The sequence below is a fragment of the Polypterus senegalus genome, chromosome 2 (genome assembly GCF_016835505.1).
Source record: "Polypterus senegalus isolate Bchr_013 chromosome 2, ASM1683550v1, whole genome shotgun sequence".
NCBI classification, from domain to species: Eukaryota; Metazoa; Chordata; class Cladistia; order Polypteriformes; family Polypteridae; genus Polypterus; species Polypterus senegalus.
The window spans coordinates 59,226,261-59,243,217 of record NC_053155.1 but is presented as its reverse complement, the minus strand read 5'-3'; the positions used below and the strand labels follow the sequence as shown (position 1 = coordinate 59,243,217).

General features: G+C 38.6%; 1 protein-coding gene across 1 annotated transcript in view; it reads left to right on the top strand.

Moving 5' to 3' along the window:
- The window catches only part of LOC120524373 (sodium/potassium-transporting ATPase subunit alpha-1-like), a 26,320-nt gene extending 10,061 nt beyond the window's left edge, over nt 1–16,259 (top strand). Inside the window, exons 2-19 of the mRNA XM_039746233.1 lie at nt 4–74; nt 508–625; nt 1,966–2,234; nt 2,480–2,678; nt 2,768–2,877; nt 4,504–4,638; nt 5,745–5,937; nt 6,725–6,900; nt 6,986–7,122; nt 7,478–7,628; nt 7,773–7,941; nt 8,024–8,178; nt 8,274–8,397; nt 14,405–14,550; nt 14,646–14,776; nt 14,884–14,985; nt 15,576–15,664; nt 16,207–16,259. Coding sequence (XP_039602167.1) covers nt 4–74; nt 508–625; nt 1,966–2,234; nt 2,480–2,678; nt 2,768–2,877; nt 4,504–4,638; nt 5,745–5,937; nt 6,725–6,900; nt 6,986–7,122; nt 7,478–7,628; nt 7,773–7,941; nt 8,024–8,178; nt 8,274–8,397; nt 14,405–14,550; nt 14,646–14,776; nt 14,884–14,985; nt 15,576–15,664; nt 16,207–16,259 — 2,528 coding nt within the window. The remainder of the gene's footprint in view (nt 1–3; nt 75–507; nt 626–1,965; nt 2,235–2,479; nt 2,679–2,767; nt 2,878–4,503; nt 4,639–5,744; nt 5,938–6,724; nt 6,901–6,985; nt 7,123–7,477; nt 7,629–7,772; nt 7,942–8,023; nt 8,179–8,273; nt 8,398–14,404; nt 14,551–14,645; nt 14,777–14,883; nt 14,986–15,575; nt 15,665–16,206) is intronic.
- The last annotated feature ends 698 nt before the right edge of the window (nt 16,260–16,957 follow it).

Genomic DNA, 16,957 nt, shown 5'->3' with positions numbered 1-16,957 from the left:
GAGACTTGGTTGAAGTGAAGGGGGGAGACAGAATACCTGCTGATCTGAGGATTATATCTGCTCATGGCTGTAAGGTGAGTTAACATCTGTGTGTGTGTTTTGTTTATTTACTGTAATAGATTACATCTATGAGGAAATTTGGATAAAATCATTTTGTTCAATTTGGTTTTCATGTAATTCTCATGAAGGATTAATCAAATTTCAGGTGTTTTTGATGGTGGTTATTGTCACATGTACAGAGCATAGTGAAATTTTTACTTGCATGTGCTACTCAACTTGTAACAGCAACACTCCAGTGCAATGATTAGTAAATATAACAAACTTACCTCAGAACTTCTGTCCAGACCTAAGTGTTGTGAATCATGTTCTGAGATTTAACAATGAACCTGAAATAATTCTGTTAAACATGGAGAGAGCAGAGTCTCTGCTCACCTTTGCTATTTGAATAGCATAGTTTAACTATGGAGCTGTGTGTTGATTGACATATTTAATTCATCCTTGCATTAGGTTGATAATTCTTCACTTACTGGTGAATCAGAGCCTCAAACCAGGACCCCTGACTTCTCAAATGAAAACCCTCTTGAAACTAGGAATATTGCCTTCTTTTCCACAAACTGTGTGGAAGGTGAGTGGTATTTGCACTATTCTTCAAAATTCAATTTATTTGTAATAATCTAGGCAAAAGCACTGTGTTTTGTGACATTTTGCACCTTGATTCTACAGATTTTTTCCTATCTTGAAAAATTACAAGCCTAGCGTTGTTTTGTGTTTTTAACATCACCTATTATTTTCTCCAGCAAGCTCTCAACAGATGTTTTGTGAGGTTCACTGATGCTACAGATAAATCATTTATTTCCTTTGTAAATACTCTAAACCAAAATTAAAAAGATTTCAACTCTAACTAGACTTCTAACTCTACAGAGAATAATTAATAAAAAAGTATATGCTTTCGGTAATGCATAGCTATTTTTTACATTTAAAATATCTATATTTTCAATTTAACACCCATTCCCCAACACACTATGTACAACCTAAAATCACTTAAAGATAGCTTATGAAGTTCCAATTACCTGTCCATTTTAAGATGCGAAGGATAAATGACAAAAAGAGAATGGTTGAAGAGGGTGCTTTGGAGTAAGTGCAGACTTTAAAAGGGGATCAGGGATGTGGCCTCCTCTAAATATTTTCATGTCACGTTTTTAATATTTCATCTTTAAAAATCTAAAATGTTTGATTTATCCAAAGTTATAGTCATGCTTACAAAAAGAGTAAAAATTTGTGCTCTGTCCCTATTTCATTGATAATTGGGATCATTTAACAACCCCATGTAACAGCTCCACAGTCTTAAAATTATGTCAGTAAAAACCATTTCATGTGAGTAATGTCTATTATAATCAATTTAGATCAATAGTCAGAACTTGGCAATAACAAGGTTGCTCATGTAATCTATTGTAATGGGTAGTGTAGTGGATTAGCAGTTAGAATGCAGGGAAACATGGAAGAAGATCCTGAGAGTCACAAAGATAGTGGAAATCATATTTTGTATTCCAGTAATGTCAGTACAGAAAGTTAAGGCTGGGGTTAAAGCTGCATCAAACCTAAACGCTCGCTGAGTCTACAGTTGATAGGCAAGCAAGAATATAGGAAAGCTTGACAAATGAGGAAATCCGTTTGAATCGGCTAAGCTTCACAGGCATTGGACAGGGGCTTAAATGGCAGAGGAAAGGGAGCCCAGAAGTGAGTGGTGCTGATGCATGAAGTCAGAGTACTTTGTTGTGCTTTTGAGGTGAATAGGCGGACAAGCTAAATAATATGGTAGGCTCAGGCTTTTAGTTTGTTGGTTTTATTTTGTTCTCCCCAAACAAGATACTTTGGCATTATATTTTGGGTTGTCTCCTCTTTTAAGACTGTATTGTGTAGACAGTTTGTTTCCCTCATAAATGTTGTTTTTTCTTCCCATTTTAGGTACAGCCCATGGCATTGTTATCAGTACTGGTGATCACACCGTTATGGGCCGTATCGCTACGCTGGCATCTGGATTAGAAGTTGGACAAACGCCCATTTCTAGAGAGATTGAACACTTCATACATATTATCACTGGAGTGGCAGTTTTCCTTGGAGTATCATTTTTCGTTCTTTCTTTGATCCTTGGATACACTTGGCTTGAAGCTATCATTTTCTTGATTGGAATTATTGTTGCTAATGTTCCAGAGGGTTTGCTGGCCACTGTAACGGTAAGACATTAACTTCACCAACACAAAACTTTATACTACTTGTTAACAGTTGGATGTTCACAGTATACTAAGCCAGTTTCTTAACAATCCAATTATGTTGTGGTTCTTGCTTTCTCAATTTGCATTCTCAATTTCTGTTTCATATCCTATGTGTGCTTTAATAGATTCCTGTTTCATGTGTCCATACGGTAGAATTTTTGGAAATCTGACTAGCTTTTTTTTTTTTTTTACTTACACAATTCTAGGTATGTCTTACACTGACAGCCAAGCGTATGGCACGTAAAAACTGCTTGGTAAAGAACCTGGAGGCAGTAGAAACATTGGGCTCAACCTCTACTATCTGTTCTGACAAAACTGGGACACTAACACAAAACCGAATGACAGTTGCACACATGTGGTTTGATAATCAGATTCATGAAGCAGATACCACTGAGAATCAGAGTGGTAAGACACTGAACATCAGTAAATGTAGATATTCAAACTTCTGTTCTTTTTAGAAGTGTTTGTTTATTTATTTTTTTATTTTTAAAAAGGTGCCAGTTTTGACAGAAGTTCCCCAACATGGGCTGCCCTTGCTCGTGTTGCAGGCCTTTGCAATCGTGCTGTCTTTCTGGCTGGACAAGATAATGTACCAATTCTTAAAGTATGTGATATTTTGTTTACGTTTATTAAGAGGAAAGAAAAAATGCATTGCACCTACGGTGTTTTTGGAGAGATGTCTTAATTTTGACTCATTGTGTTGTAGTTTGTTTTGTAGGCTATTTTGCTTTTGGGTTGTCTGAAGTCTTTCTTGCAATCACATTCATGAAATTGACATCTAGAATGATGTCTGTTAAACATATAAAATTGTGTAATTCTGCCAATAATTACTACATTTTAAGTGAATATCGTTAAAGTTGCCAGCCTCTCTTCAAATACTTCATGTAGGGTGTCATACACATGATAAAAGAGCCAGAAAGGTTTGGGGCAGCCACCTGTATATTATTCCTGGCAGCAAAATTAGATATTATCAATGTACAGATGTGTACAGAGTGGAGTCCACAACAGAACTAATTTGATAGCACAAAGATGGCGGCTTTAAGGGAAAGTGGAAGAAGTGATATCATCACTAGGGCCGGAACCAGAAATTACATCGTTGGTGTAACCGGGACCGGATGTGACATCATTGGTGTCAGGCAGAATTTCCCATAATTGGTCTGCAGAAAAGTGAGAGAGAGTTGTTGCGCTCTGTCACCCCCTGGTGTGGCATGGCATTACTCTCATTCAGGCCCTTTAGCTGCCTCCCATGTGCACGTATGTGACAAGGGATAGTAGTAATGCATAGTAGTGTTTCATTGTAATTCTAAATAATAATAATCATAAAATAATGAAAATTGAATCATTTTGTTAGTTAATATATTAAAATAAACCAGTTTTTGTGGAGGATGGGTAGTCGTGCCACATTTATACACTTTGTAATTTTTATTTCTCTGTTGCAGAAATTATGTATTTTTGTGCTTAGTGATTTTTGTCAGTGAGGGCTCTCCCACATTCCCAGACCTCTGAGGTAGAAATATCTCTTTCCATCCAGTATCCATTCTAGAAACCTAAATAATATATAAAATCTGCCCCCCAAAACAGTTTAACATAAAAATATATAGAATATATCTATATAAAGAATATTACATAATGCATTCAGTTGTGTCTAAAAGCCGGTATGGTAGATTGCCATTTATTGCTCTTAAATACCTTTACAGCCACTCTGGATGTTAGTTGCATTAATTTAGATTGGTTTGGAGGTGGTCTAGGCAAGAGTGTCCTCTTAATATTTGACACCAGCTTTGCCCAGTTGAGGATCTCTGGACCCAGTGACCAGCTTCACTGTTATCAGGCATGAGGAAAGAAGCTCATTTCATACTAATTGTGAATCAGTTTTCTGGGTAATTTAACAAATATGCGCACAGTGACTTGCACAGGGGTAACGTTAAAATAAGCATGTTAACTTAACGTGTCATTTGGATATGTGAAGGTAAACCACAGTAAATAGAGGAAAAGTCCACATGAACTTGGGGAGAATGTTTAGAATCCACACAAATCCAGTCTCTAGGAACTGAGGCAGTTTCACTGTGATAATCACATCTCCATTGATAATGTTGTTTTATAGATGCCTTGTTAAAATATAATGTTCTCTGTATTAACAGTTTGACGTGTTTAATGTATCTCTTAATGGAGCTGTTCATATGGTGTTCTGTCTCCTCTATACCTCACTACATGCTACTTTAATGTACAGAGAGAAGTTGCTGGAGATGCTTCTGAATCTGCACTGCTTAAGTGTATCGAACGATCTTGTGGGTCTGTTAAAGTAATGAGGGAAAAGAATCAAAAAATTGCTGAGATTCCTTTCAATTCCACCAACAAATATCAGGTATCACATTTTGTCTTTTTCTTTTGGAAATGTCGAGCATTCTGCTTTTGAAAATATTCATCAAAAATAGCACTGTCAGATATAGGTCAATTTTATGATAGAATATTTGTTACCATTTTTCTGGCGTTCTAGTTATGGATGATTCTTTCAAAACTCCTCCTGTTCTATAGGAAACAAGCAATATGTAACAGTGCATTGCATTGTGGAGCAGGTACCATCTTTAAAGGATTATATTGGTTATTTACAATGAGGAATGGTAATAGTAGTGACATACAACAAGAAATCACAATGTTTTTATGAAAGCTTAAGCAAATGGATAAAGGAATGGAGAAGGAAAAGCAATCATACCAAAACAAATTGAATCAAGATACTAAGTATTGCTGCTTAACCAGATTTTACTTAATAAACAATGTGGATTTGTTGGACTTGTGCATACATACTGAGTGAGTTTATAAACCATTGGAAGAACACAAAACAATTTTATTAGTGACTTGCTGCAAAAATCTTTAAAATTGCAAGCTAGTAGACTGCAAGAATCCATTTAGTTGGCCAATGTGTGAGTGGTACTGTCTTGGGGTGGTTTAAAATGTCATTTTTCTGTTTGTCAATATGAAGGAAAGTGTATCTTGCTTGATGGACTTGTATGCTGTAAATCATTTATTACTTGCAAAACTGTTAACTGTTTTTTTTTTTTTTTTTCATTTTTATTTCCTGTTTTAGTATATCATCTTTGAAAAACTTAGCTTCAAAAGAATGAGAAAATGTTTTTTGTGGAAGCTTTACAATTCTGTTACATTGAAACGTATACATCAAAAATGAAATTGGTTTTATATTTAGTATTTTGCAACAGCATAAAACAAATGGACAAAAAATTGTCCCAAATCTAAGATTTCCTTTCCTGAATGGAGAACACCTGCATGGTAAAATCACATTTGTACATGAGTATGACTTATTTTGGAGAAGTCTCTTATCCAAGTTATGTTGCTACATTGTGTTGTAGTTCCTGTGACCCTGTAATGGAATAGGGGAAATTAATGGGTAGATAGTGACTAGCACTGAAATATTTCTAGGCTGTATTACTTAAAAAGCTACTTTTTTCTTTCCAGCTATCTATACACCAAAATGCAGACCCTAATGAATCTAGATACCTTCTGGTAATGAAGGGTGCTCCAGAAAGGATTCTTGATTGCTGCGCCACAATCTTAATGCATGGTAAACAGCAACCCTTGGATGAGGAGATGAAAGATGCATTCCAGAATGCCTACCTAGAGCTGGGTGGATTAGGGGAGAGAGTCCTTGGTAAGTGCAAAGGGGTGGGGGGGGTGGGGGTTTGGGATTGAGGGACAGCGGGGGTTAACATGATTATTAAAGTAATGTACGGTCAGTTTATTTGACAATTGCCAACCAACAGCTAAACAAGTGTGACAACTAGGGTTCCAGTAAGATTTCAGACTGGTCAAGTAACCTTGGTGAAGAGAAATATTGTAGCACACAAAATATACAAGGAAGGGGGAGTTGGAGGGAAATAATCAGAACTTCGCTCTTTACATCCATTGACACTCTTAAGCTGACTGGCTAACTTCCTTGTAAAGTGATTCTTCCTACCTCAAAACCTTCCTTTTCCTCAAGCCCCTGGGGTTCTTTGTCCTCACTAGGTAAGCTGTTGGGCTCAAAGCAATTCTTCCTGAAGGTGTAAAGGCCTTGAGGCTACATCCAGGACTACTTCTGGTGCAATTACTGCCTTTTAGGAAGTACTTCTCATTTCACGGTCTCTTCCAAATGTACATTTGCTGGGAGGTTCTTGGAGAAGTTGTCTCACTATAGCCAAATTTTGCTGCTGTCCTCCAGAGGTCTGGAGATTTCTACTTTATTATATCCCAAGCTGAGGGCCATTTAAGTTGGCATTATATCCAGAACAAGACATTGCATCCAGAATATGTGTCTCATACAATTAACAGTGCCATCTGCTTGCAAATTACACACATGTAGTACTTCATTGTAGCTGTTTCTCTATTGGAACAATATATGAAAAGGTATGAAAATTCAGTTGCATTTTAAAAGTAAATTTATTTTTTGTATTGTACAGGTTTCTGTCATTTGGCTCTTCCTGATGACCAGTATGAGGCTGGATTTCAGTTTGACACTGATGATGTGAACTTTCCAACTGAAAATCTCTGCTTTGTTGGTCTTATGTCCATGATCGATCCTCCTCGTGCTGCTGTTCCTGATGCTGTTGGTAAATGTAGAAGTGCTGGCATTAAAGTAAGTACTGTGTTTTTATTTATTTATTTTTTAAACCTTGTTTAAACTGTTTTGGTGCAGATTCATATTTTAACTGTAACTACAGGTTATTATGGTTACTGGTGACCATCCAATTACAGCCAAAGCCATTGCCAAGGGTGTCGGGATTATCTCAGAAGGAAATGAAACTGTAGAAGACATTGCAGCTCGTCTAAACATTCCCATTAGAGAAGTCAATCCCAGGTAGACTAAAGATTTTTTTTGGCAAACTATTTTTCCTCCATATATTCTTGTGTGTGAGTGAGAGAGCAAGAGATCTGTATTACAGAATTGGTTGAATTCACTCCATTTGTAAGAAAAGTGGTGCTCTATACAACCATTCATTTTCAGATGAATTGATTTGCTTAGAGTTCCACAAAGATACACTAGCCGGAATTAAAACCACAACCTTGTGATTTAATTGTCTAGTGCTTTAGATTCTACAATGTAAAGCCTACCTGTTGTTTATTTCAATCTGTTACGTTTTTGTACAGTTTTAATGTATGTAAATGTAGTTGGTATTTCACCTTTGCCATCACATCCTCCTTTTCTCTTACAGAGATGCCAAAGCTTGTGTGATTCATGGTGGTGATTTGAAGGAGCTAAGCTCTGAACAGCTGGATGATGTTTTAAAGCACCACACTGAGATTGTGTTTGCACGAACCTCCCCTCAGCAAAAACTCATTATTGTTGAAGGCTGTCAGAGACAGGTGTGTTTTTTTTTATTTATTTAAACTTTTGCCCCTGTTGTTTCTGCCATCCTATTCTGCATAAAGTGTTTTTAGAAAATAATGGAAATGTTGGAACAGGTGGAGGAGTGCAATTCTGATATGAAAATTTGTTGTATTGCACAGGGTGCTATTGTGGCTGTGACTGGTGATGGTGTAAATGATTCACCGGCTTTGAAGAAAGCAGACATTGGTGTTGCTATGGGCATTGCTGGTTCAGATGTCTCAAAACAGGCTGCTGATATGATCCTTCTTGATGATAACTTTGCCTCCATAGTTACTGGGGTGGAAGAAGGTAATTTTAAAGATTATTATTAAAAATGCTCAATGTAATTTATCAAAATGACACCTTCACTAATAAATGCTTTCTGGTTCAGGTCGTCTTATCTTTGATAACTTGAAAAAGTCAATTGCCTACACCTTAACTAGTAATATTCCTGAGATCACACCCTTCCTGCTCTTCATCATTGCCAATATCCCACTTCCTCTGGGAACGGTCACGATTCTCTGTATTGATTTGGGTACTGACATGGTAAGGTAATTTTTACTTGAATGAGTTTTCTCATTATTTTTGTTGAAGGTATTTTAGATTTAAACTTTTAAGATGTCCTTTTCTTAATAATCCAGGTCCCAGCCATTTCTCTTGCATATGAAGCTGCTGAGAGTGATATTATGAAAAGACAACCAAGAAATCCAAAAACTGATAAATTGGTAAATGAAAGGCTGATCAGTATGGCCTATGGGCAAATTGGTATGTACTTCCAGTAACTTTTTTTTTTTTATTTAATGTTGCACTGTAATATGGATGGAGTCAGGGCCGGATTTCCCTATAGGCTAACTAGGCTTCAGCCGAGGGGCCTACATTCAAATTGTTAGCAATTTGAACAAACTTAAAAATGGGAGGTGAAAGTCGTCATAAGTGGAATAGCCTAGGGCCTCTTTTCATCTAAATCCGGCCGTGGATGGAGTGATGTTTTAATGCAGATCAGATGACTTTAAGTTCAGATAAAATAGTTGTTTAAATTATAAAAAAAAAAAATTAAAGTAATGAGCAAGAAATTTCCCTTTTTGCCATTTTTGTCAGGTTTTAACAATACACATTCAGATTTCCATCTGTGTGTTTATGTAGCCCACTAAATTTTATTACTTTAATTCCTGCTTGTAGTACTAATTTTCTTAATAGTTCCAGCACTTGTGTATGTCTTTTTTCCTTTGACTTACAGTCTTATGAAAAAGTTTGGGAACCCCTCTTAATTCTTTGGATTTTTGGCTGAGCTTTCAAAGTAGCGACTTCCTTTTAATATATGGCATGCCTTATAGGAACAGTAGTTCTTCAGCAGTGACATTAAGTTTATTGGATTAACAGAAAATATGCAATATGTATCATAACAAAATTAGACCGGTGCATAAATGTGGGCACCCCAACAGAGATATTATATCAGTACTTACTTGAGCCTCCTTTTGCACATATAACAGCCTCTAGACACATCCTATAGCCTTTGAGTGTCTGGATTCTGGTTGGAGGTATTTTTGACCATTCTTCCATACAAAATCTCTCCAGTTCAATTAAATTTGATGGCTACAAGGCATGGACAGCCTGCTTCAAATCATCCCATAGATTTTTCAATAACATTCAAGTCAGGGGACTGTGACGGCCATTTCAGAACATTTTACTTCTCCCTCTGCATGAATACATTTGTAGATTTTGAACTATGTTTTGGGTCATTGTCTTGTTGGAATATCCAACCCCTGCGTAACTTCAACTTTGTGACTCATGCTTGAACATTATCTTGAAGAATTTGTTGATATTGGGTTGAATTCATCCGACCCTTGACTTTAACAAGGGCCCCAGTCCCTGAACTAGCCCCACAGCACGATGGAACTTCCACCAAATTTGACAGTAGGCAGCAGGTGTTTTTCTTGTAATGCACTGTTGTTCTTCCTCCATGCAAAGCGCTTTTTGTTATGACCAAATAACTTAAAAATTTTTGTCTCATCAGTCCAAAAGCACTTTGTTCCAAAATTAATCTGGCTTGTCTAAATGAGCACTTGCATACAACAAGTGACTCTGTTTGTGGCGTGAGTACAGAAAGGACTTCTTTCTCATGACCCTGCCATACATAAGTTCTTTGCACAAGGCTAAAAACTAACCCCACCAGACCTGCGATACCGTCTATTCTGCTTGCAAACGTCCGATCGACGTTTGGATTATATAAAGCTGCAGCGGGCCAAGCAGTGGAAAATGATAGACTGCTGCATCTTTATTTTCACTGAGACATGGCTGCAGGAAAATATTGCAGACTCGGCCATCCAGCTAGACAGACTGACCATCTTCCGAGCACCCACGGGGGTGGACTGTGTGTTTATGTGAACAGAGAGTGGTGTACGAACGTTGCCTTAGTTGCGCAACACTGTTCCCCGCTGATAGAGGTTTTATCAGTAAGGTGTCGGCCTTTCTACCTGCCGAGGGAATATAGTTGCGTGCTGGTGGTTGCCGTCTACCTCCCGCCTAGCGCAAATGCTAACCAGGCGCTAGCGGAACTCTACGAGATCATCAGCAAACTGCAAAAGACGCACCAGAGGCATTTTTCATTATTGCTGGAGACTTCAATCATGCCAACTTGAAGCCATTTCTCCCAAAATTCTCCCAGAATGTGAACTTTGCTACTAGAGGGGGAGGCTGTCTGGACAATGTTTACACTAGCGCTCCTGACGCCTACAAGGCCCTACCCTACCCTCGCCTGGGCTGTTCAGATCATAGTTTTTATGGTCCCTGCATACAAGTCCCTGCTGAAGCGCACTAAACCAGCCCGCAAGAGCATCAGAGTGTGGCAGGTTTGTGCGGATTCAGCTGTCCAAGACTGCTTCAAATTGACAGACTGGGACATTTTCAGAGAGGCTGCTATGGATGGTGACTCCATCAATCTGGAGGAGTACACAGACTCTGTGACTGGCTACATCTCCAAATGCATAGAGGATGTTACTGTTACCAAGGATGTTACCACAAGAGCCAACCAAAAGATGGATGACAATAGAAGTGCACAAGCTACTCAAGATCAGAAATGCAGCCTTCAGATCTGAAGACAAGGCCGCCCTCAGGGTGACCAGAGCCAACCTGTCTCGCGCTATAAGGAGAGCTAAGTGGGCATATGTGCAGAAGATCAACAAACAATTCAGCAGCACCAGAGACGCACGTCGTATGTTGCAGGGCGTTCAGGCAATTACAAACTACAAGCCCAACCCACACAGCAGTGATGGTGATGCCTCCCTTCCGGATGAGCTGAACAACTTCTTTGCACGGTTTGAGGCGCAGAACAAAGAGCCTGCGAGAAAAGCAACACCTCCCTCCACTGACCAAGCACTCTGTCTCTCCATAACAGATGTGAGGAGGACTCTATCCAGAGTCAATCCACGCAAGGCTGCAGGACCTGACAACATACCTGGTCTTGTGCTCAAAGAATGTGCCAGTCAACTGGCTGGTGTCCTCACAGACATCTTCAACACATCTCTGAGCCAGTTGTCAGTCCCAGCTTGCTTCAAGTCGACCACCATCATACCAGTGCCGAAGAAATCATCAGTGACATGCCTGAATGACTACCGACCAGTTGCACTCACGCCAATCATAATGAAGTGCTTCGAAAGGTTAGTCATGTCACACATAAAGACTAATCTCCCTGCCTCCCTTGACCCTCTTCAGTTTGCATACCACTCAAACAGGTCAACTGAGGATGCCATATGCTCTGCCCTTCACCTCTCCCTGACACATCTGGATAAAAAAGACACATATGTCAGGATGCTATTCATAGACTTTAGCTCTGCCTTCAACACAATCATCCCTCCAAAGCTGGTTGTAAAACTGAGCAGGTTGGGCCTGAACACCACCCTCTGCAATTGGATCCTGGACTTCTTGACAGAGAGGCCCCAGTCAGTTCGGATGGGCCACAACACTTCCAGCATCATCACACTGAGCACTGGAGCACCGCAGGGCTGTGTGCTTAGTCCACTGCTCTTCACCCTGCTGACTCACGACTGCACAGCCACGCACAACACCAACCACATCATCAAGTTTGCGGATGATACGACGGTGCTGGGACTGATAAGCAGGGATGATGAAAGAGCATACAGAGATGAGGTGAAACGGCTGTCCACATGGTGTGAAGACAACAATCTATCTCTCAATGTCGACCAGACAACAGAGATAATCGTGGACTTCAGAAAATCACGTCCTTCCCACATCCCACTCAGCATCAACAGTTTAGATGTGGAGATTGTTAGGAGTACCAAGTTCCTTGGTGTGCACATAACTGAGGAACTTACGTGGACACATAACACCTCATCACTAATCAAGAAAGCCCAGCAGAGACTACACTTCCTGAGGCGGCTGAAGCGAGCACGTCTTCCCCCTTCCATCCTCACCATGTTCTACAGAGGCACCATGGAGAGTGTCCTGACCAGCTGCATCACTGTCTGGTATGGAAACTGCAACATATCCGACCGCAAGCGCCTGCAAAGGATAGTGAAGACAGCAGAGAACATTATTGGGGTGCCACTCCCTTCACTACAGGACATATTTTATAAACGCAGTGTCCGCAAGGCCTGCAGCATTGTGCAGGACCCTTACACCCCTCACATGGACTTTTCACACTTCTGCCATCCAAGAGAAGATATTGCAGCATCAAAGCCAAATCTGCCAGGCTGCAGGAGAGTTTTTACCCCCAAGCTGTTAGACTCCTTAACACCAGGCTGCCACCTGGGACCTTCCAAACAGCCTCAACCACCTCTAAAAACAGAACATTTATACATGAAAACCATTGTCCTGCAAAGATGAGTGTGCATGCAGAAAAGAACTGAAAATCTCATACTGACCTTTAAGTATTTTGACACTCTTGATATCCTTCTGCTGTGAAACATTCTGACCCGTCATTGTTTACAAATGTCTTAAACAACTATTATCATACACTGATAATTTCTGTATTATCTATATCTTGTTTATTATTTATTTATTTATTATATTTCATATCTTACACATTAATATTGCTGCTACTTCTTTGTCCTATCTTTGGACAATGTCTTGTTTGTGTTTTAATTTTTAAATTTTAATTCTATTTTTAATTTATTATTTGCACATCATGTTGTTACACTATGGACCCTGAGCTTCGCAATTTCGTCTATCTGTATACTTGTATTTGGTTGAGATGACAATTAAGTTCACTTTGACTTTGACTTGACTGTGCAAATTGTGCTGAATTGTAGAACGATGTACAGATACACCATCTGCAGCAAGATATTCTTGCAGGTCTTTGGAGGTGATCTGTGGGTTGTCTGTAACCATTCTCACAATCTTGTGCCTATGCTGCTCCTGTATTTTTTTTTTCTTGGCCTGACAGACCTGGGTTTAACAGCAACTGTGCCTGTGGCCTTCCATTTCCTGATTGCATTCCTTACAGTTGAAACTAACAGTTTAAACCTCTGAGATAGCTTTTTGTAGCCTTCCCCTAAACCATGGTACTGTACAATCTTTGTTTTCAGATCTTTTGAGAGTTGTTTTGAGGATCCCATGCTGTCACTCTTCAGAGGAGAGTCAAAGGGAAGCACAACTTGCAATTGATCACCTTATATACCTTTTCTCACGATTGGACACACCTGTCTATGAAGTTCAAGGCTTAGCAAGCTAATCCAACCAATTTTGGTGTTGCAAGTAATCAGTATTGAGCAGTTACAGTACATGCATTCAAATCAGCAAAATTAGTTGCACAAGTTGCACAGCTACTTTTTCACATTTGATTTAATTTCATACAACTAAATACTGCTTCACTAAAAATCTTTGCTCAGAAAACACCACAGTACTCGGATGTTTCTAGGAAATGAAAGACATACAACTGTTTTTTGTTGAAAGTAAATTTTATTATGCAGGCTGAGGAGGGTTCCCAAACATTTTCATATGACTGTATATACTGAGGGCGGCACGGTGGCGCAGTGGTAGCGCTGCTGCCTCGCAGTTAGGAGACCCAGGTTCGCTTCCCGGGTCCTCCCTGCGTGGAGTTTGCATGTTCTCCCCGTGTCTGTGTGGGTTTCCTCCGGGCGCTCCGGTTTCCTCCCACAATCCAAAGACATGCAGGTTAGGTGGATTGGCAATTCTAAATTGGCCCTAGTGTGTGCTTGGTGTGTGGGTGTGTTTGTGTGTGTCCTGCGGTGGGTTGGCACCCTGCCCAGGATTGGTTCCTGCCTTGTGCCCTGTGTTGGCTGGGATTGGCTCCAGCAGACCCCCGTGACCCTGTATTCGGATTCAGCGGGTTAGAAAATGGATGGATGGATGGATGGATGTATATACTGAGTAGAACAGCAGGATTTGCTGTAAAAGGTGAAGGTCTTTATATGATTTTGAATTTACTGGAAATCATTGCAGCTTTGGCAAAAGGGATTTGTATTCTACAAAATTTAAACGTACACACCATGCACCATACTTGTGATATTGTTGTGATTTCCCCACCCCAGCCACTGTGAAATGCATATTTAGTAAACTCGGACATCTTTAGATGGTTTTAACCAAGCTATAGTCCACCCACTTTTGCTGCCTGTAGAAGTGCTCAAGAATCTATGAAAGCTAAATATAGATATGTTTCGTAAGCTTTATTAGCCTGCATTTCTTCCTATAAATTTAACCACCTTCAGCCTTCATGGATGCAGGATGTGTTCACCACATTAAATCTTTAAAAATGAAAGATGCATTTACTGTCTTTATTTCTTTAACTGGTTAGGTATGATCCAGGCACTTGGAGGGTTCTTCACATACTTTGTAATTCTTGCTGAGAATGGTTTTCTTCCAATTGACCTTCTTGGAATTAGAGTAGATTGGGATGACAGATACTCTAATGACCTTGAAGATAGTTATGGCCAGCAGTGGGTAAGTAAATGGACCTTCACTATTGGTTAAATGATTTCTATACCTCATTTCTGTAGTGCAAATAAGAATTTTTCCTCTATTTCTTGTCTCCTTAGACCTATGAGCAAAGAAAGATTGTGGAATTCACATGTCACACAGCCTTCTTTGCTAGTATTGTAGTTGTACAGTGGGCAGATTTGATCATCTGCAAAACAAGAAGAAACTCTGTGTTCCAGCAGGGAATGAAGTAAGATACTGTGCTTTTCTGTGGTGTGCATGTTGTTATATTTTTTTTTGTCTTAAATTTCCTCAACTTTATCAGATGACTTACTTGCATTGATCTTTTCTTTTCAGAAATAAAATTCTTATATTTGGCTTGTTTGAAGAAACAGCATTGGCTGCCTTCCTTTCATACTGCCCTGGAATGGATGTTGCTTTAAGAATGTACCCCTTGAAGTAGGTGTTCTTAATTTACGGGATTCTTTTTACTCTGTGTTTTATTTATATAATAGTTCTATATATTACATCACGGGTCCTCCCTGCATGGAGAGTGCTTTGAGTAGCGAGAAAAGTGCTATATAATGTAAAAGAATTATATAGTAAATACCTACAAAGGAAAATTATTTTATGTAGAGTTGTCTATGATCAGTTTTTTTGGGTGGCTTTTTATTAGTGAGATGTGTGCCTTTCTTACTATGGTGGTCTAGAATTTTTGTTTGTTAGTAAGTGATATACCTTTTACTCTATGTAAGATGCAGTGCTGCTTTATTTCATTTGTGCATTTCTAAGTATTTTAAACTTACTATATGAAATTAAATAAAACATTAAAATGTAAAACGTGTGATCATTTTAGAATTATTAAAACAAATGTAGCAATTTAGATTTTTTTTTATTAATTCTAAATTGTTTTTTATTGTGCATAGATAAGTTGCACTATATAGTGAAACTCTTAGTTTGCCATCCCTTATGATAACAAAATAAAACTATGCACTAGAAATAAGACGGACATATGTACACACACAACTTAACCTTGCATTCTCTTTCAGGCCCACATGGTGGTTCTGTGCATTCCCATATTCTCTGCTTATCTTCATATATGATGAAATCCGAAAGCTCATTATTAGACGCCCAGGAGGTAAAATTGCATTTTTGTTTCATTGTGTCGTGTATTGTGTGAAGTGTTTTTTTTTTTTGTTTTGCATCTCTGCCTTTTCTGTGGCATTTGACTGTCTGATTGTATATTTTAAATTTTGAAACCGTCTATCCTTCTGTAACTAGGGATATTGCAGTCGGACAATGGTTAGTTTTTCAGCCTCATGATTGATTTTCCTACCTTGTTACTTAATGTATAGAACTTTAGTATTCTCACTGTGTTAGCATGAGGTTTCCCAGAGGAGTCCAAATCCTGTCTCCAGAAATGTCCATTTTAGATTAATTGACACAGTATGTAGTCGAGACCTCTTCACTTGAAGGATTTAAAAACTTGTTACTTTCTCCAAACTAAATTTGGATTTTTTACAAGTTAATTTAAAGAAAAAACAATTGGGTCTACTTATAGCTGTCACATTGTATGTCAATAGTTCATTTTACACATGTACACAGGATGTATTGGGACACCTGTAGTGTATGCATCTACATGTTGGTTTTATATTTGTTTTATTTTAACTCTTGTTGTAGTGCAATTTGAACTCTCAATGGCTTTTTTAATGGATTATGGATTTTTAAAGTAACAAAGCTCTATACTTTAGTGTACGAGTGTGAATTGGTAAGACTTGCCCATTTTTGAGAACAATGCAAATGTAAAACTAATGCCCTGGTTTTTTGCATACCTCAAAATGTAAAAGTGTTTGACTACATAAAGTTTGTGATAATTATCCTTTTTTATGATTCTGATATGTCGATATCCTAATGATGTATTTCTTTATCTCTCTCTCTCTAGGTTGGGTGGAAAAAGAGACCTACTATTAATTCATTGCTTATATAGCAACATTTTCCATGCATGGGAGCCTCACTGCTCAGTCCGTTCAACTCTGGATATGTTTTTATACTGAAAACTTAAAAGAAGACTGATTTCAAAAACACAAGACCTAGTTTGTATTTTTTTTTTTTGTTTGTTTGTTTTTTGTTTTGTTGTGCCTTTTGTTTTGTAGCAGGACCAATTTTATACATGGTTTTTAAATGATGTGTAATTTAAAAAAAATAAACTTAACAGTGACCACACAGCCTCTTTTTGGATTCCTCATGTGTCTGTACATTACATGCATCACACTTTCTTTACTCTTCTCAACCGTTTCTCTTCTCTAGTCTGAACTTTTTATTTTCTATCAGTTAAAGAGCCTGGTGCTGTTCAGTGAATAACATTTCTTTCCTTTTGGTAAAGCCTGATTGTTGGTGTTAGGGCTGGGTGATGATGCAGTTGTAGTAATTG